At 40.3% G+C, this 21097-nt stretch overlaps 1 protein-coding gene across 1 annotated transcript in view; it reads right to left on the reverse strand.

Moving 5' to 3' along the window:
• The window catches only part of EFCAB5 (EF-hand calcium binding domain 5), a 195896-nt gene that overhangs the window by 173989 nt on the left and 810 nt on the right, over nt 1-21097 (reverse strand). The window contains exons 3-4 of the mRNA XM_021713040.1: nt 1304-1366; nt 329-413 (exon numbers count right to left, since the gene is read on the reverse strand). Of these exons, the coding sequence (XP_021568715.1) occupies nt 329-413; nt 1304-1366 (148 nt within the window). The remainder of the gene's footprint in view (nt 1-328; nt 414-1303; nt 1367-21097) is intronic.

Below are 21097 nucleotides of genomic sequence, written 5' to 3' on the forward strand. Positions count from 1 at the left end.
GCCACCGCAGCCTCGACCTGCTGGGCTCCGGCGATCCTTCTGCCTCAGCCTTCCAATAGCTGGAACTACAGGCACGCGTTACCACACCCGGCTAACTTTTGCTTTATTGTAGAGATGAGGTCTCGCCAAGTTGCCCAGGCGGGTCTCGAACCCGCGGGCTCAGGCAATCCACTCACCTCAGCCTCCCAAAGGCACGGGATTACAGGCTGAGCCACCGAGCCCAGCTGGATTATATTTTTAAGATGCAAAATCTTGGAGAATGTATTCCCAATAAAAATTTAATGATAGTTTCACATTCTGTTGTGTAGGTGAAAAGCTAATTCTCTACCTTGGGATTTGATTTCATCCGTTGCTTCTTCCACCACATTGTTGCTGGTCTCTATTATAGGAACGTCTGGTACACTCTGTGAACTCTTCAAAAGGAGATAAGAAACACTAATTTAAACAAGAATTGCTTTTCCTCAATAGGAGTTAACCAAACATTCCCACTTAATTTTTCCAGAATCCAATGCTGTATATTAAAAGCAAAGCAGTAATCACCATCTATTTACTGCATTTACAAGATAAAATGCATTGGTTCAACATGTCATCTTCCTACTACTAGCAAAGTAATATGTTAGGAATATCATTTTAGATGTACATTAATCCTTGAATTATACAATACTTTATAGAAACATAATTTGAGACCATAGCATACTTTGAAAATGCTACCATTTTCTTTTACTACTAGAATTGTCTTCTGTGTTTGTGGTGAAAAAGAAACATTTCATCTTAACTGAGGAAATTAAAGGTTAATTTTATGAATTACAGTGAAAAAATGCCTTTTTGTTCTCATGCTATGTACTTCAAAATTTGGTGATAGGATATTTTAAAGACTCACATTAGTCAATTTACTGATTAATCTATATAGCTATTTTCAATTGCCTCCCCTTTTCTAGAAAATGTTCCACCTCATTATAGTCTTGTATTTATTTAAACACAAAGTTATATGTGATTAACATGCAAATTATATTTTCAGCATTATAGTAAAGTTACCCTATAAATTAGTGATTACTGTACTTAGGATAATAGTTATGATTTTATAAAGCAACTTTTATTCATCTATAATTTATAACAGGTCTTCACAAATAATTTGTCTTTGAAAGCTTCCTACAACTTACTCAAATGAGTCAGCTTAATAATCAACATGAGTTTGTCCTTTTCCATTTGCCATTTTATATTTTTAAATACCTACTTCTTTTCTTTTTCATAAAAGAATTAATGTATCCAGTTTACTCTTCAGCATTAACCATGATAACTCTACCTCATGAAGCTCTTTAATTTCACTTGAGTCCGGTTTCCTTTCTTTGTCTTCTTTTCCATTTTCCTGAAACGGAAACAGTGTCAGTAAGTGGTATCCAAAAGGAGCTGGGGAAGAAACTAACATCTTATATTTTAATGCATACAGCAAGCTTCTTATTTAAAAAATTTCACATAGTGAGTAAGTATCATACCAAATAAAATTACACAAAGTAGTTGTATCAACAAATTCAAACAGTTATAGACTTTTTGTATATAATTAAGGAAAGACAACCAACTAGAAGCAGGTCACTATGACCAAGCTACTAATTTGACCCCTTTTTCAGCATTTCTCAAAATGTGACGCAGAATATTTCAGCTAAAAAGAGAAACAATTAAACGATAGCATATGTTATTGATCTCAATTTTCTCGAGAATGTTGAATCTCAAATCCTCTTATAGATGATTAGAAACCTATGTAGGACAGGAACCTGAGCTGGTTTGAGCTCCTCTTCAGACGACTCATGCATTTGGACCACTAAAAAACATTACCAAATGGTATGGAAAAGTATTGCCGGACCAGTATTAATAGCAAAAAGAGAAAAAAATATTAACAAATAACACCAAGTACTCTGGAAGATCAAAGTCTTCCTTACTCTCAACCCCCACCTTACCCCACCATTCTATTGAGTGATAATAAGTTCTCAACTGCTGAACTTTTCAAACTGTACTACTGTTATTACTGTTGTTACTGACCAAAGCTAGATCAGTTCTGGGGGAAACAAGAAACTTCACCATAGAAATCATCACCATTATAATTTAAAGAAAAAAAAAAATAGCAACAGTAATACTACTGCATTTTAAAACATTATCATCACCCACATTAATTTTTGAAATAACAATCAAAGTGAGGTAAAGTGAAACTTTGATGGCTATCTAATTTTTATGAGAAAGAGAGACAATAGAATAATAATCACCCTAAAAAGCATTTTTTGGCAGAGGAGAGTTCTGGGGGAATATAACTTACGTGTTTTATTTATTCATATTGAGGAATTAAATAATTAACAGATCCCCCTTTTGCTGCAAATGCTATAGATTCAGTCACAGATTATCAAATCACTGCTATATCAAAAATCATGTAAGAGTTTGTGTATATATGAGTTAGGTGTTGTATAAAGAGTAAAATACATACACACAGTCTCCGACTCCAGGGAAGTTACAATCTAAGGATTCTTAAATTTGAAATAGTATGTATATAATGCTCTAGAGCATTTGCTTTTATTATTTTATTTTTGTTTTGTTTTGTTTTTGTTTTGGGGGCTTTTTTTTTTTCTTTTGATCAACATATGTTCTTACGGAATAAACCGAAAGTACTGCTTTTGGAAACAGCAAATCCCAACACTTAAAAATAGATGTCTCAAAGCTTATTTGAAGCACTTTATAAATAATAAATGATATAAAATAGATTTCTGTGATAGGTCCCAACCGTTCATTCTTACAGCTGGCTTTCTTTGCTTATGGTGTCCATATCCTGAAATTGCTAAGAAAATCCTTCCATTTCTTTTAAAATCTGTTTTGTTAGCATGCATCCAGATACATTCAACTCAGTAAGCTTTTATTGGGTGCCTTCTATGTGCAGGGGCTAAAAAAGATGAATAAGACCTGCCTTTAAAGAGTACCCAGCTTAGTGAGGGAAAAAGATGCAATTCAATCTGCAAAGTGCAAAAGTAGAGGTACACACAAAATGTTAAGGAACAAAGAGAAATAAGCAATTTATTTTTCCAGGGCAGGAAAGTTTCTACAGAGGAATCTGGATTGTAAAAGACTAGTAAGAAATTTTTGTGTAAAGAAGCAGGGGGTGCGGGTCGGGTTGGGGAGGGAATTTGGGGCAGAAAAAAATACACTCAAGGGTATGAAAAGTTCAAAAAGTGCTTGAAGCATTCATGTAGCAGAAAATAATTATTTAAAATAAAGTGGCAGGAGATGAGGTTAAAATGGTAACTATAGTCAATCTGTAAAGAGTTATTCATGCTAAATCAAGGAGTATGGACTTTATTCAGTGCTTTTTTCTTATTTGTCTTATGCTCATAAGACATGTGATAAAATTGGTGGTTTTTAAAAGTTAACTCTACCAGCAACATAGAGGATAAACTGGAAGTGTGAGGGACTGGTGGAGGAGAGAATGAAGGTAAATTGTGCCCCTTACATGTTGCATTTGAAATGAATGCCTCACTGCCCCTTACTACTAGTCTAGGCTATGCTAGACATTGTCAGTAACCCCACCATATCCCATCAGTTTCACCCTTATAAAACATGTAGATGGTCTCTAACTGTAAGCATCTGCAATTCTCTCTAATGGTTTTCCATCAGTCCAAAGGTGGAGACAAGCCAAAAGTGCTTAGGAGGTTACATCCATGGGGAAAGCCCTAACCAGTGATGGGAGTTGTATATAGTCTCATGGATGACACACTTCTGTGGTATGTTCTGTACTGTCATCTGAGTTCCCCAGTAGTATTGCACCTTAGTTGCCCACAGTGTAATCAACCCAATAGTGCATTTGTTTGGCTTCCTTCACTTTCCTGTATTACTTCCCTACTCCTTTATCCTTTCCTGAAACTATATCCCAAATGAACTTGCACTCAAATCTATAGATCAGGGTCTTTTCTGAGGGAACCTAAAGTTTAAAAGATCAATTATTAGAATTGGGGGCATAACTGGATCCAAGGAATGAAAGAGAGGGAGAAATTAAGGCTCACTGAGTATTCTTTTCTTATTCAGAAGGCTGAATGGATGATGATGCCATTAAATGAAGTAATGAAAAAAGAAAAACAAGTTCGAGAGATGATAAAATGAGCCTGAGTTTGGACGTATTACATTTAAGATACCTGCTTAATCACCTAATAGAAGTTTCCTGTACAAGTCTGAAAGCCACTGAAATGTATTCTGATGCATTGGCAGGAAGTTATGCAGGATTGGAAAATGAAGGAGGCATTGTCCTGTCAGAATAGCGTTCTCTTCCCCTTTCATTACTCAAAATGCATGGCATTTTGCACACTGCACACCCCATCCATGAAATTCTAGAGTTATTCCACTTAGGTTGTTGGCTATGAGACATAGTTTCTACGAATCTAGTTAAGGGCCCTCCAAATTCGCTTCCAATAGATTTGTAACTTACCACAATGGTTTGCCAGACTTTCAATCATATATGACAGAATAGCCAATTATCTTGAGGAAGGGGTTTCCCAGTATAAGAGAAAAATCATAAATCATTCTTATTTTCCACACTAAAATATCTTGGCCAGGTGTGGTGGCTCATGCCTATAATCTCAGCACTTTGGGAGGCCAAGGAAGGAGAATCTCTTCAGCCCCGGAGTTCGAGACCAGCCTAGGCAATATAACAAGACCTTGTCTCTACAAAACAACAACAATGACAAAAATTAGCCAGGTGTGTGGGCACACACCTGTAGTCCCAGTTACTTGGGAGGCTGTAGTGGAGGGATCACCTGAGCCCAGGAGGTACGGGCTGTGGTGAGCCGGGATCATGACACTGCTTTCCAGCATGGGCAACAGAGTGAGGCCCTGGTTTCCCCCCGCCAAAAAAAAGAACTATCTTAGACTTAGATTTCTTGTGAATCTTGAACTCCTGAGTATTGACAGAAAGATGCACTTTCAGGAGGATGCTAGTGGAGGTTACCCACCCAAAGAGAAAAGCTAGCAGGGAGGGAAAAAAAAAAAAGGCTGAAGATAAATCCTTGGTAACAAACATTAAAAATAGGACTTAAAAAAAAAAAACCAGTAAAAGCTACTGATAAATTTTGAAGAAGAACCAGTAGACAGTAGGGTCTAGGAAACTGAGGCCACTCAGGGTAAACAGTATCATATGCTAAAGAGAAATCAAGGAGGATGAGGGCTGAACAGAAATCATTGAACTTATTGACAAATCACTGATGACCTCTCTGAGAGACATCACACTAAGTGCCTGACATATATTGTCTAGTTTACTCTCCCTCACAGTATTATGAAATGAGTATTAATAACCCTATTTTAATGTGATAAAATAGAGAGTGTGAGTAATTTTCCCAAGGTCACACAGTAATCGGTAGACTAGAATTCAAACCAATTTCCTAAGACTAGTTCTCACAACACTAGTTTAGCTTGAAGTGCTCAACTACAGCACTCAACAGAATGCTGAAGGCAGAAGATGAAGAATGAATGAAAAGTTAAGCCGGGCTTGGTGGCTCAGCCTGCAATCCGCGCTTTGGGAGGCTGAGATGAGTGGATTGCCTGAGCCTGTGGGTTCGAGACCCACCTAGGCAACTTGGCGAGACCTCATCTCTACAATAAATCAAAAAATTAGCCAGACGTGGTAGCAGGCGCCTGTAGTTCCAACTACTCAGAAGGCTGAGGCAGAAGGATCCCCGGAGCCCAGCAGGTCAAGGCTGCGGTGGCCGGGAGCGGCCACTGCACTCCAGTCTGGGCGACAGAGTGAGACTCCAATTCAAAAAAAAAAAGAAAAGAAAGGTTAAAGTTGTAGAGACAGGAAAGGTAGACTACATTTTGGAGAAGTTCCTAGCAGGTAGGAACTCTATGTACTTATTTAAGGAAGTTGAAAGCATGATATAATCAACTTAAAATGTAAACCTCTAAGTATTGGAACCATGTTCTCCAAATATTCTTACAGACCCATTCATTCATCCACTTAACAAAAAATTTTAGAGTATAAACTATGTACAAAAATCACATATATCAAACATATGTATATAAAACTCTCCCAAGCTGCCTTGGATTCTGTGATATTGTGATAAAAGAAGAATTATACATAGGTCTCTGTCTCTGGTTCCTGACATAGAGCAATTGAAACTCTTGTACATAGGGGCTCTAGGAGAATCTTTGTTCTAATATTTGGTCTTTGACTATGGTTTCTGGCAAAGAACTCTTAAGACCTTTGTAATGTCCCGATAAAAGCATAGGACACAGCTCCAGAATCCCATGGAATTTCCTGGGTGATAGGAACATATTTTGCTCTAGGGGGTGACTCTTGCTGGGTTCTTGGCTAACCTCAGGATGGGGTATTGTTGCCAGGGGAGTCAAATGTGATCACAGAGTTGGAACTTTCAGCACCCCCAGCCCTCAAACCAGGAAGGGAAGCCAAAGGTTGAATTGATCACCAATGGTCAATGATGTAATCAATCATGACTACTTAAAATAACTATGATTAAAGAATCTAAGTCTGGCACAGTAGCTGGTGCCTTTTTAAATTTTATTTTATTAATATTTATTATTTTTATTTATTTAATTTATTTTTATATCTTTTCCCTTTTTTTTTTATTTTTGAGTTGGAGTCTCACTCTGTCACCCAGACTGGAGTGCAGTGGCTGCTCCCGGCCACCACAGCCTCGACCTGCTGGACTCTAGCGATCCTTCCGCCTCAGCCTTCCGAGTAGCTGGAACTACAAGTATGCACTACCACGCCCAGCTAATTTTTGATTTATTGTAGAGATGAGGTCTCACCAAGTTGCCCAGGTGGGTCTCGAACCCGCGGGCTCAGGCAATCCACTCACCTCAGCCTCCCAAAGGCGCGGGATTACAGGCTGAGCCACCGAGCCCGGCTTTTCCCCTTTTTTTTTGAGTCAGAGTCTCTGTTACCCAGGCTGGAGTGCAGTGGCATGCTCACAGCCACCACAGCCTTGACCTGCTGCGCTCAGGCGATTCTTCCATCTCAGCCTTCCAAGTAGCGGGGACTACAGGTGTGCTCCACCACTCTTGGCTAATTGTTTGATTTATGTAGAGACAAGGGTTCTCTGAGTTGCTCAGGCTTGTCTTGAACCCCTGGACTCAGGCAATCCTTGCGCCTCTGCCTTCCTTTTTAAATGTATTTTTTATTTTAAAGATGTGGGGTACAATTCAGGATTAAGTTTACAGGTGGTTATTGTACAGGCAATGTTTGGGCCTCCCTTTGGTCCCCACTTGACCTGGTTTGAGATCAGGTACCTTTATTGATGTTGTGTGCACAACTCCCCTGCAGCACTGACCCACTACTGCCAATTCCTTTTTATTGTATTATGGTAACTGTTCAGAGTCCACTTTCGATGAGCAACAGTGTTGGTTCCATGCTTTTGCTATTGTGAATAGTGCTGCAATAAATATGTGTGTGCACATATCTTTTTGGTAGAATGATTTGAGTTCCTCCAGGTATATTTCCAGAAGGAGGATTGCTGGGTTGTATGGAAGGTTAATTTTTAGATCTTTTAGAAATTGTCACACTGTTTTCCACAGAGGTTGTACTAATTTACACTCCCATCAACAGTGTAGAAGCATTCCCTTTTCTCTACATCTTCACCAGTATCTGTTGATTTTTGAGTAATTAATGATGGCCATCCTGACTGGAGTTAGGGAGTATCTCAGTGTGGTTTTGATTTGCATTTCTTTGATGATGAATGAGGCTAAGCATTTTTCTTTTTTTTTTTTTTTTTGAGTTGGAGTCTCACTCTGTCACCCAGACTGAAGTGCAGTGGCCGCTCCCGGCACCACAGCCTCGACCTGCTGGGCTCCGGAGATCTTTCTGCCTCAGCCTTCCAAGTAACTGGAACTACAGGCGCGCACTACCATGCCCGGCTAATTTTTTATTTATTGTAGAGACAAGTTCTCGCCAAGTTGCCCAGGTGGGTCTCGAACCCACGGACTCAGGCAATTCACTCACCTTGGCCGCCCAAAGTGCTGGGATTACAGGCTGAGCCACTGAGCCCGGCCCATTTGCCCACTTTTTAATGGGACTGGGTTTTTTTTCCTCTTGGCACATTTGAGTTCCTTGTAGAGCGTGGATGTTAGGCCTTTGACAGATATACAGTTGGCAAATATTTTTTCCCATTCTATGGGCTGTCTCCCAGCTCTCTTGATGGTTTCTTTTGCTTTGCAGAAGCTTTTCAGTTTAATGAGACTTGCTTGTCTATCTTATCTCTTATGGCATGGGCACTTGGGGTTTTTTGATCAGGAATTGGTTGGCTACTAAGATTCCCATAAGGGTGTCTCCTGTGTTTTCTAAGATTCTTATAGTTTGAAGTTTTAAGTTTATGTCTTCGATCCATTTAGAGTTGATTTTTGTGTATGATGATACGTAGAGATCCTGTTTCAATCTTCTGCATGTGGTCAGCCAATTTTCCTGGCACCATTTACTAAATAGGTTCACCCCTCCCCAGTGTTTGTTGGTGGAGGCTTTGTTGAAGGTGAGCTGGCAAAGAAATAGAGATTTTTCTTCCAGAATTTCTGTCCTATTCTGTTGGTCTATATGCCTGTTCTTGTACCAGTGCCAGGCTGTTTTGATTATTGTAGTCTTATAGTAAAGTTTAAAGTTTGGAGGTGTTATACCTCCTGCTTTGGCTGGTGCCTTTAATCCCAGCTACTTGGAAGGCTGGGAAGATCACCTGAGGTGGGAAGATCACTTGAGACCAAGAGTTCAAAGCTGCTGTGAGCTATGATCTACCACTGCACCACAGCCTGGGAGAGATTGAAATCCCATCTAAAAACAAAACAAAACAAAAAAGTCAACAACAACAACAACATAGAGATAGAGACAGCATGTGTAAACAATTGGATGTAGTATTGGGTGTAGTGTTTTCATCAGAGAGATGGAAACCACAAAGAAATGTCAAATAGAAATTCTAGATATAAAAATTACAATATCAGAGATCAGGAACTCCTTTGGCAGCCTTATTAGTAAGCTGAACTCAGTGGAAGGAAGCATCAGTGACCTTGAAGATAGGTCAATTGAAATTATCCATGCCTAAAATAAAAGGGAGCAAAAAGAAAAAGAGTGAGAACACACACACACACACACACACACACACACACACACACAAAACAGAACATTCAAGAGCTGTGGTATGACCGGACTTGGTGGCTCAGCCTGTAATCCCAGCACTTTGGGAGGCCAAGGCGAATAGATTGCTTGAGACCAGCCCAGGCAACTTGGTGAGACCTTCTCTCTACAATAAACAAACAAACAAACAAACATAAATATTAGCTGGGCGTGGTGGTGCATATCTGTAGTTCCATCTACTTGGAAGGCTGAGGTGGAAGGATCACCAGAGCCCAGCAGGTTGATGCTGGGGTGGCCGTGAGCATGCCACTGCACTCCAGCCTAGGCCACGGAGGGAGAGTCTGACTCAAAAAAAAAAAAAAACCAAACAAAACCATGGGACAATATTAAAATGGTCTAACTTGCATGAAATTAGAATCCCAGAAGAGAAGAAAGAAAGGAATAGAAGAAATTTGAAGATACAGTGACTGATAATTTTCCAAATTTAATAAAAACAATAAACCATAGATCCAAGAAACTCAGAAAAGTCCAAACAGGATACATACAAAGAAAAACACACCTTGGCACATACATAGGTATACCTCATTTTATTGTGCTTTGTTTTATTGTTCATCACAGATATACATTTTTTAGAGATGGAGGCTTGTGGTAACCCTTTATTATGTAGATCTATTGGCACTTTTCTTTTTTTTTTGAGTTGGAGTGTCACTCAGTCGCCGAGACTGGAGTGCAGTGGCCACTCCCGGCCACTGCAGCCTCGACCTGCTGGGCTCCGGTGATCCTTCCGCCTCAGCCTTCCAAGTAGCCGGAACTACAGGCGCATGCTACCACGTCCGGCTAATTTTTGATTTATTGTAGAGATGAGGTCTCGCCAAGTTGCCCAGGTGGGTCTTGAACCCGTGGGCTCAGGCAATTCACTCACCCCAGCCTCCCAAATTGCGGGATTACAGGCTGAGCCACCGAGCCTGGCTGGTACTTTTCTAATAGCATGTGCTTACCTTATGTCTCTGTATCACATTTTGGTAATTCTCCTAATATTTAAAACTTTATTAATATTATATCTGGTTTGGCAATAAGTGATCTTTCTTTTTTTGTTGTTTTTTTTTTAGTTGGAGTCTCACTCTGTTACCCAGACTGGAGGGCAGTGACATGCTCACAGCCACTGCAGCCTCGACCTGTTGGGTTTAGGTGATTCTTCTGCCTCAACCTTCCAAGTAGCTGGAACTACAGGCTCATGCCACCGTGCCCGGCTAATTTTTTGATTTATTGTAGAGACAAGGTATTGCCAAGTTGCCCAGGCTGGTTTCAAAACCCCGGGCTCAGACAATCCTCTTGCCTCCGCGCCTCCCAAGTGCTGGGATTACAGGTGTGAGCCACTGTGCCCGACCAAATCAGTGATCTTTGATGTTACTATTGTAATTGTTTTGGGATGCCACAAACCACAACCACATAAGATGGCACACTTAATCAATAAATGTATGTGTTCTGACAGCTCCACTGACCAGTCATTCCCTTGTCTATCACCCTCTCCTCAGGCCTCCATATTCCCTGAGACACAACAATATTGAAATGAGGCCAATTAATAACTCTACAATGGCCTCTAAGTGTTTAAATGAAAGGAAGAGTCCCATCTCTTTCACTTTAAATCAAAAGCTAGAAATGATTTGCTTGCTAGAAATGGTTAGCTTAGTGAGGAAGGCATGTTAAAAGACAAGATGGGCCAAAAGTTAGGCCTCTTGAACCAAACAGCCAAGTTGTGAATGAAAAGGAAATGTTCTTGAAGGAAATTATAGCTACTCCAGTGAGCACATGAATTGATAAGCAACAAAGCCTTAACGCCGAAATGGAGAAAGAATAAAAGATCAAACCAGCTACAGCATACCAAATCAAGACTCTAGCTCTCTTCAATTCTATCAAGGCTGAGAGAGCTGAGGAAACTGCAAGAGAAAAGTTGGAAGTGAGTAGAGGCTGGTTCATAAGGAAGGAAGTCATCTTCATAACAAAGGTGCAAGGTAAAGCAGCAAGTGTTGATGTAGAAGCTGCAGCAAGTTATCCAAAAGATCTAACTAAGATAATCAATGAACGTGACTACACTGAACAGCAAATTTTCAATGTAGATAGAACAGCTTTCTCTTGGAAGAGGATGCCATCTAGCACTGTTATAGCTGGAGAGGAGAAGTTAATACCTGGCTTCAAAGCTTCAAAGGGCAGATTGACTCTTATCGGGGGCTAATACAGTTGGTGACAGAATTGAAGCCAGTGCTCATTTACCTTTCCCAAAATTCTAGCCCTTAAGAATTTGCTAAATTGGCTGGACACAATGGCTCATGCCTATAATCCTAGCACTTTGGGAGGCCGAGGTGAGAGAATTACCTGAGTCCAGGAGTTCAAGACCAGCCTGGGCAACTTGGCAAGACCTCATTTACCTCTCTACAATAAATCAAGAAAAATTAGCCAGGCTTGGTGGCATATGCCTTTAGTTCTAGCTATTGGAAGGCTGAGGCGGAAGGATCACCTGAGCCCAGCAGATAGAGGCTATGGTGGCTGTGAGGGTGCCACTGCCCTCCAATCTGGGCAACAGAATGAGACTCTGACTCAAAAAAGAAAAAAAAAAAAGAGTTTGCTAAATCTACTCTGTCTGTGCTCTATCAATGGAATAATAAAGCCTGGAAAATAGCGCACCTGTTTATAGCGTGGTTTTCTGAATATTTTAAGCCCACTGTTGAGACCTACTGCTCAAGAAAAAAAGATTCCTTTTAAAATATCGCTGCTACTTGATGGTACACCAGGTTATCCTAGAACGTCAGAATGTACAAGAAGATGAGTGTTGTTTTCATGCCTGCTAATACAACATTTGTTCTGCAGCCCATGGATCATGTAGCAATTTCAATTTTTAAGTCTTGCTATTTAAGAAAGACATTTTGTAATACTATAGCTACCATAGATAATGATTCCTCTGATAGATCTGGGCAAGGTAAATTGAAAACCTTCTGGAAATAATTCACCATTGTAGATGCCACTAAGAACATTTACAACTCATGGAAGGAGGTCGAAATATCAACATTAATAGGAGTTTGGACGAAGTGTATTCCAACCCTCATGGTTGGCTTTGAAGGGTTCAAGACTTTAGCAGGGGAAGTAACTGCAGATGTTGTGGAAATAGCAAGAGAATTAGAATTAGAAGTGGAGCATGAAGATGTGACAGAATTGCTGCAAACTCATGATAAAACTTGAATGAATGGGGAGTTGCTTCTTATATATGGGCAAAGGAAGTGGTTTCTCTCTTAAGATGGAATCTATTGCTGATGAAGAAACTGTGGACATTGTTGAAATAACAACAGAGGATTTATGGGTTTTTTGTTTGTTTGTTTGTTTGTTTGAGTTGGAGTCTCACTCTGTCGCCCAGACTAGAGTGCAGTGGCCGCTCCCGGCCACCACAGCCTCGATCTACTGGGCTCCGGCGATCCTTCCACCTCAGCCTTCCAAGTAGCCAGAATTACAGGCATGCACTACCACGCCCGGCTGATTTTTTAATTTACTGTAGAGATGAGGTCTCGCCAAGTTGCCCAGGTGGGTCTTGAACCCGCGGGCTCAGGCAGTCCACTCACCTCAGCCTCCCAAAGGCGCGGGATTACAGGCTGAGCCACCGAGCCCGGCTGGATTCACGTATTTTTATTTTTATTTTTAGTAAGAGTCTCACTCTGTTGCCCAGGCTAGATCACGGCTACCACAGCTTTCACCACCTGGTCTCAGACAATCCTTCCTCAGTCTCCCAAGTGGTTGGGACTACAGGTGTGTGCTACCATGCCCAGCTAATTTTTATTTGTTTTATTGTAGAGATGAGTTCTTGCCATGTTGCCCAGACTGGTCTTTAGCTCAAGCAATCCTTTCACCTTGGCCTCCCAAACTGCTGAGATTATAAGTGTGAGCCACCATGCTGGCCAGAGGATTTAGAATATTACACAAACTCAGTTGATAAAGCAGGGGTAGAGTTTGAGAGAACTGACTCCGATTTCGAAAGTTCTACTGTGGGTAAACGTCACCAAACAGTATCACATGCTACAGAGAAATCGTCTGTGAAAGGAAGAATCCATCGATGTGGCAAACTTCATTGTTGTCTTGTATTAAGAAACTGCTGCAGGCATCTCAATCTTAGCAAACACCACCCTGATCAGTCAGCGGCCATCAATATTAAGGCAAGACTCTTCACCAGCAAAAAGATTACAATTCAATGAAGGCTCAGATGATTGTTAGCAATTTTTTGGCAAAGTTTGTTTACTTATTTATGTATTTATTAATTATTTTTTTGAGTCAGAGTCTCACTCTGTCACGCAGGTTGGAGTGCAGTGGCACGCTCACGGCCACCACATTCTCGACCTGCTGAACTCAGGCGATCCTTCTGCCTCAGCCTTCCAAGTAGCTGGAACCACAGGTGCGTGCCACCACATCTGGTTAGTAATTTAAAAAAAAAATTTATTCTAGAGATGAGGTCTCACCAAGTTTACCAGGTTAGTGTTGAACCCCTGGGCTCAGGTAATCCTCTTACCTCTACCTCTCAAAGTGCTGGGAATAGAAAAGTATTATTTTTTTTAACCATGCCTGGCTAATAAAATATTTTAAAATTAAGATATGTAGATTTTTAAAGACATAATGCCAATGCACACTCAATAGACTATAGTATGGTATAAACATAACTTTTATGTGCACTGGGAAACCAAAAAGTTCATGTGGCTTGCTTTATTATGATTTTCTCTTTATTGTAGGTCTGGAACCAAGCCGACAGTATCTCCTAGATGGTGGCCAAAAATATGATTTCAGTCACCACAATGTAGAGTTCCAAGATCTCACTTAGTTCCTTAATTGAAGGCAGGCTAGGTCCCTTCAAAAAAGGGCTCTACAGAACTGTACTAGTATCTACTGAAAAACTTTCCTCTGAGTTTTCTCCACAGAAATTGGTAGCCATTTCCTAAAATGACTTGTGCTGGGGAAAGGAATATTGAGATTTTTAGAAATATCTAAATTCTAGTTCTAGGCTGGGCATGGTGGCTCACGCCTGTAATCCCAAAACTTTGGGAGGCCAAGGCAGGAGGATTGCTTGAGTTCAGGAGTTCAAGACCAGCCTAGACAACACAGTGAAACCTCATCTCTACAAAAAAATCAGAAAATTAGTTGGGTGTGGTGGCACATGCCTATAGTCCCAGCTACTTGGGAGGCCAAGGTGGAAGGATTGGCTGAGCTCAGGAGGTCGAGGCTGCGGTGAGCTGTGATTGTGTCACTGCACTCCAGCTTGGGTGACAGTGTAAGACCCTGACTAAATAAATAAATAAATATTAGTCTAAATTGACATTAATTCCTGGGGACCCAAAATACCACTACAGTCCACTAGGTTAAGTAAGGGATTATGGTGGCCAGGTGACAGATGAAGTTTTAAGTTTGAATAAAAACGGGTCAAGTAGGACCATAGAACCACGCTGTAGTGATTTCATCAGTTTCTGAATATATAATTAGAACAAAGAAACTGATAACTGGTATAATCTCCATATTGTTTCTCTGATTCAGAAATAAGGATCACTATAGTATGAAGGGACAAGGTAAAGCCCTGGGAAACCCTCCTGTCACTCCCACACACCAGGATAGTAAACAAAAATATTGCTTCCCTGGGGTTGGGGGCTGGATGATTACAGAGATTAATGAGACCAGTAAGGAGCTGAAAGAAGCAGAGGTGATGAAAGTTACCTCATGCCAATTTAACTTGCCTGTTTTGTCTGTGAAGAAGATGGATAGATTTTGGAGAATAACCGTGGATTATTGCAAATTTAATAAGGTTATGCTTTCACTCGCACCTGCTCTTCCATATGTAGTATTTTTGCTGGAGCAAATCAACACATCCCTTGGCACCTGGTATACAGCTATTGTCCTAGAAAATGCTTATTTCTACATATAAATTGTTAAGGAACACCCGAAGCAGTTTGCTTTCACTTGACAGAGACAACAATATCCCTTCACAATCTTGCCTCAGGGTTATATCAATCTCTTGCTCTCTGTCATAACATAGTTCACAGAGATACTGAGTATTTCTACTACTCAATCAGTATCACATTGCTCCAGTACACTGATGGCAGTATACTGTTTGCATCTGAGGAGCAGGAAGTAGCAAGGTCTTTAACTGTCTTTATGAGATATATGTAAACAGAGGATGGCAGATAAATTCCATTCTGGCATTAATTTCCATGTCAGTCAAGAGCCAGTTATTAAATTATTGTCTCATCACTGCAAGGGATGGATATAAAAATAAAAAAATAAATTATTGTCTCTTTTCAAAACTCACCCATTTTTACTCTTCTTTGATGCTGGAGCCGAGACTCTGAAAATCACATTTCCTTGCCTTGCCAGTTGGATCTGGTATATTCTGCTAATTGGGGATATTAGAGGGAGACCCCAAGACTGAGGAAAAACAAGATTTGCTCCTTTTTGTCTACCTCCTGAATGATTCTTGTGGCCTTTTGGTTCCTGTCTGCTTCATGTAGAAATGCTTCTTCATCCTGGTAGAAGCATTTATTTTTTGTAGCAGCAGCTAAATCCAGTTTATAATAGTATTTCTGTAATTCTGTTGTTTTCATTACTCAAAGACACCATCAACAGCTAGCCAGGGCTCCTGCCTCAGAGGTCTCGGTTCCAGAACCCTGGGTCCATGGAGCCACTCCTCTAAGCTCAGAGATACCAACACCAGCTGAGCAGTGAATTCTCCTCAGAGACCTGAGTTTCAGTTCTGTGGGATCACTCCTCTAAGGTTCTATGTTTTTCCCTTTGCTTCCTTTCTTCCCCCCCCCCCCCGCCCCCAGGGCCTTAAGGTGGTAGGAGTTGCTACCTCTCTGATACCTTAGATTTCTCTTTTCACTTTTTTTTTTTTGAGTCAGAGTCTCACTTTGTTGTCTAGGCTGGAGTGCAGTGGCATGATGGAACTCCTGGGCTCAGGTGATCCTTCTGCCTCAGATTCCTGAATAGCTGGGACTACAGACACATGCCACCACATCTAGCTTATTTTTTTATTTTTATAGAGACAAATTCTTGTTATGCTGTCCAAACTGTTCTCAAATTCCTGGGCTCAAACAGTCCACTCGCCTTGGCCGCCCAAAAGTGCTGGAATTATAGGTGTGAGCCACTGTGCCCAGATCCCTCTTTTCACTATTTTTAGTTTCCTACTTAGCTTTATATCTAGTTAATAATTCTTTGCTGGCTGGGTGCAGTGGTTTACGCCTTTAATCCCAGCACTTTGGGAGGCCCAGATGAGAGAATTGCCTGAGCCCACCGGTTCAAGACCAGGCCGAGCAACTTGGTGAGAACTCATCTCTACAATAAATTTAAAAAATTAGCCCAGTGTGGTGGTGAATTAGCCGGGTGTGGTGGTGTGTGCCTATAGCTCCAGCTGTTTGGAAGGCCGAGGTGGAAGGATCGCCTAAGCCTGGCAGGTCGAGGCTGCGGTGGCCGTGAGAGTGCTACTACACTCCAGCCTGGGTGACAGAGTAGAACTCCAACTCCAAAAAACAAATAAAAATAAAAAATAATTCTTTGTTAAAAATCTATTTGCAAATAACTGGTGTGGTTTTTATTGCCTGTCTGGAAGCTGACAGTTAAATGAAATTAGTAAAAGTTAAAGTTTTTATAAAACTTAAGGAAGGGATGGAGGGGGAAAAAAACTTAAGGAAAATTACAACCAAGTGAAGGCAACACATAACTTAGTCATAACTTTAATCACTCTCAGCTCTTATATATTCTATCTGTGCTATATTAATTTATACTTGTAACTCTGCCCAAGTCATTTCAAATGTAAGAGGTTGTATTATTTGGGTCCATGATCTCTCGCTCTTTTTTTGGCTTTTAACAAGCTTAACTATATAAGGTGTAGTCTTTTAAGTGAAATACTTCATTTGGTGTGTGGTTATAGTTATAGATATACTGTAAGATAGTTATCTATCTAGTCCTAGGAGTGACCTGAAAGAACTGAAGTAGTCTGTACATCTAGGTAATTCACTCCTTGCCAGAAGAATTGTGATCTAGGGATTCTCAGAAAGCAGCCTAAAAAAAAAACCAGAGTCTGATGATTCACTCTAATATGCCCATGGGTGGTAAGCACAATGAAGAACTTGTTGAGCAAACCCAAGGAGTATTCTACCACCAGGGCATCACTTCTTAGAAGGCCATCATAAACAAGCCTTGGAGCTACAAGAGAAGTGCATGTTTCAAGTATCAAGAACCAGAACTCACAGTCTCAGGTGTAATCAGGAAAGGCAAAAAAGCCTGCTAAATACAGCTCCCAATTTCTCTCTTCATATATTTTGAATTCTTCCTTTTGTTTATATCTGATGTGCCCTTTAAGTCATGTTCAAGTTAGCTGCAAAATTATAGCTCTAATAACACAATCATATTCTGCACATTAGAACTTTGTCATTTGCAATATATAGTATATGTGAAAAATGTTTGAGTAGATTCCAAATCCACTCACATTATCACTGGATATTTCCACATTATATTTACCAGTGGGAAAAAAGTAAGAGCTATTGATAATTTATACTTGATTATCAACAAAAATTATCAATGATAATTTATACTTGTACATTTCGAATGGTTGTAAAAAGTTTCTGTCACCTACTTGTATTAACTAAGTTCTCATCAATAATGACTATCAAGAATTTGAAGGAATTTCTGTTAAACTGTTTTGTTCAAGAACTGCAAGCAGTTATTTCAATCATAAAACCATGCATATGAAACATTATATTTACAAAAACAATCTCAGGTTTTTCATTAAATTTTGGAGAAGACTTTATTTTTCCCATTAAAAGTACATAACATAAAGTAAACATTTTTTTCACCATGGCCCATATAGTTGTCTCCAAATTCCCTTTCATTTATCCCAGTGTGTTGTACAAATATTATTTCTATTGATGTCATGATGTGTATATTTTAAAAAGGTTGAGAACCACTGCTCTGATCTTTAGATCAGGATTCTTAGCCTGAGGTACCTTGATAGATTTTAGTGGGTGTAAGAAATATGCAAGAGCATCTTTCTAGAGAGATCAGTAGTTTTCATCAGGTTCTCAAAGCTTGAAAGCCAGGGATTTAAAGTTCTTCTATAATTCACCCTGAAGAAATATGATACAATTTAAGGGTTAAATGAACTTCAGTGGTACAACCAGGCTTCAATACCATAAGTGGGAAGAGTGAAGATCCTATAAATGGAACCAGGAGGTCTTTTGTCTCTACAGCTTCTTCCTTAGGGGATTCAGATCTTGGTCTTTCTTCTCAAATTCACCTAGCACAGTAAGAGGATCCTAGGATCTTCACTCAATTAGAAGTAGATACCTCCTCTCTCAGATCACCAAAAGATCAAGCAGAAAATAGGGTGGAGTCCGGGGAAGAGCAGGGCAGAAAGCATGGATTTCATATTGTCACTGTGATCAAGTTCTGTTCACAAAGAAACTATATTGAAATTTGCAGACAAAGTCTGAAAGCCAATATCATAAAGAGCATATTTTCCCAGACCTTCTACTTTGTATCTCTATAAAACTTTATACATATCTTATACACATCTAGACTTCTATCTATTTATATATTTTCTTTGGGGCCTGCAGAGGTGACAGAAGCCACAATACTATTAAACTATGCTGTAATTGTTGATGCATTTTTCTCTGCTAATAGGCTATGAGTCTCTAAGAGGTAGATAAACATTTATTTTATTCTTAAAAGTGTTAGTATATAATACACATTCAATATTTTCTATATTAATGGTAAATAAATTAGTAAACATGCATCAGGAACTTCCAAATCTTAGTTTCCTTAAAAGGTAATATGCCAGGAGGAAATATTTCCCCTGTAAGTTAATAAATTAACTTTCTGATACAAACAAAAAATGTGAATTTGGGTATCTCAGAGCCCAATTTTGATCAGGATTTTATCGCCTTAGATATGCAGAACAAAAATAGGGTTCTATAGTAACCTACAGATGAGACATGTCTTGACCACTAATCTACTTCTCCTACTATCAAGAAAAGGAATATATCATGGTCTTTTGTTCTTTTCATTCCTTTTTTTCTTGAAGCTATTTTCTGCACATAGAGTACACTCCAAAAAAAAGTGACTGAACAAACTTTAAAGTATAAGAAAGACAGCTCAATTACATACAGGGTTTTACAGTTGATACTTTATCATGCACTATTTAAAGAACACTGTGAGTTATGGTTCCATTTTAGAGATGAAGGAATGAAAGCTCAAAAAGTTCAAGCCATTTGCATAAGGCTTTACAGAGCTGGAACTAGAAACTTCTGACTAGAACTAAAGTCTTCTGACTCCTATGGCAGTGCTCTTTCCCACTGTAAGATTAATGGACTTAAGTCTTTCATCTTCCTAAAGAATTTCTTAAAGAGTATGTTACCACACAAAAGCAGATAATCAGTGTTGTCATTCCTGAGTCAGTAAGCGAATCATCATACAAATATATTATTAAGATCAATGGACTTGAATAATACTTTTTCTAGAATGATACTTTGGTTATAAACCACATATATTTCATCTATTTGAGTTCATTTGACTTTCAGTCACATATTTCTCAGCTATGTATATAGATTAATAGCTTCCTGTTTGGTCTCTCATGCTTTAGTTCAAAGTTCTTACTTCTGAACCTTGCCTTCTCTTTTCCTGTTTTCTGAAGAGCTCTGGGGAAAACAGTCAGATTGTTTAATCTGTGAACCATACATCTTTGTTTAATTTTGTGTCACAGACATCCTTGATGACCACCAGGGGGCAAAAGCCTCCAGCTGACTTCTTTGCAATACACTCTATATAGGACTGTACAGTACAGGGACCCTCAGTGTCTGATTCTTGATGGAACCTCCCTGCTAATTATTTCAACCACAGGGCCCCAGGGAGAGAACAAAGACTCAGCACAGAGGGCTCTTGTGGCACTTAACCGTACAGCAGCCAGAAAGAGCTCATGACAGCCCTGTCAGTTTAAAAGGAGCAATGAGATCCAAGGGTGTTTGAGTGACAAACAGGAGGAGGTGGATTTTAATCACTGCAAACTCCTGTGTGTGTTTTCTCCGGCTTTGATATGTATGGTGGTATTTACCAGCTCATCCACTCAAAATTGAGCAATAACTTTGTCAATTCTCTTTCTTTGTGTAAATAATCAACGGTATTTGCATCGTGCCACTCCCCCCCCCTTTTAATGTTGATTTTTCCATGACATTCTTGGCTTATGTTCTGCCGACAGTTTATCTTTTAGAAAAGTATTCCCTTAAGATATTTTGTAATCTACACAGGACTATGAAATAATGAAATCTAGAGACGAAGGAAAAGAAAGCTCAAGGAGCAAATTCCGTTTAATTAATAGTATTTCTGCACAGCAAGAAGCAAGTGGGCAGGATATAGCAGGTGGGACCCTTGCAACTCTGGGAGCCCAGCTTTCTCGGACTCCCAGGCTCGCTCAGCTTCCCTCACCTCGGGAATATTGAATGCGTCTTTAGATAAGTAACCGAGGACGCATGAGGGGACCATGAAGCATTCCGGGGTGTAAAACTGAAAATGGTTCTTGAAAGACTCATCATAAAACATGGACGGAAGGGTGGGAGAGCTCAGAATTGGCCCCGGAGAACCGGGTCAGGGGAGGGGAAGTGGGGGTAAACTGGTCTTCTGGTCCAGCCCGTCCCATCCACGCCCAGTGAGAGCGTTTGGAACCCCGCGGAGCCTTTTCCCACCACAAAACGAGTTTGCCGTAGGATTTGCACCTCGGTTTCTTTCTCTAAGGTTGGTTAAGCCGTGCGCCCCACCTCATAAAATGGTCGTCCCTCAGGAGTGAGGACTCCAGCGGTCCCCCGCCCTGTGGCTCCCCCATCACCCGCTGGCACCCCTCGGCCGCTTCCCCACGCCACTGCACCGCAGCCCGCGCGAGCAAACGGCGTGATGCCAGCGTCGGGGAGGGCACCCGGGAGGGGGCGGCGGCCCGAGGCG

Source organism: Carlito syrichta, unplaced genomic scaffold, assembly GCF_000164805.1.
Source record: "Carlito syrichta isolate Samal-C Ts95f unplaced genomic scaffold, Tarsius_syrichta-2.0.1 Scaffold304000, whole genome shotgun sequence".
Classification (NCBI taxonomy): domain Eukaryota; kingdom Metazoa; phylum Chordata; class Mammalia; order Primates; family Tarsiidae; genus Carlito; species Carlito syrichta.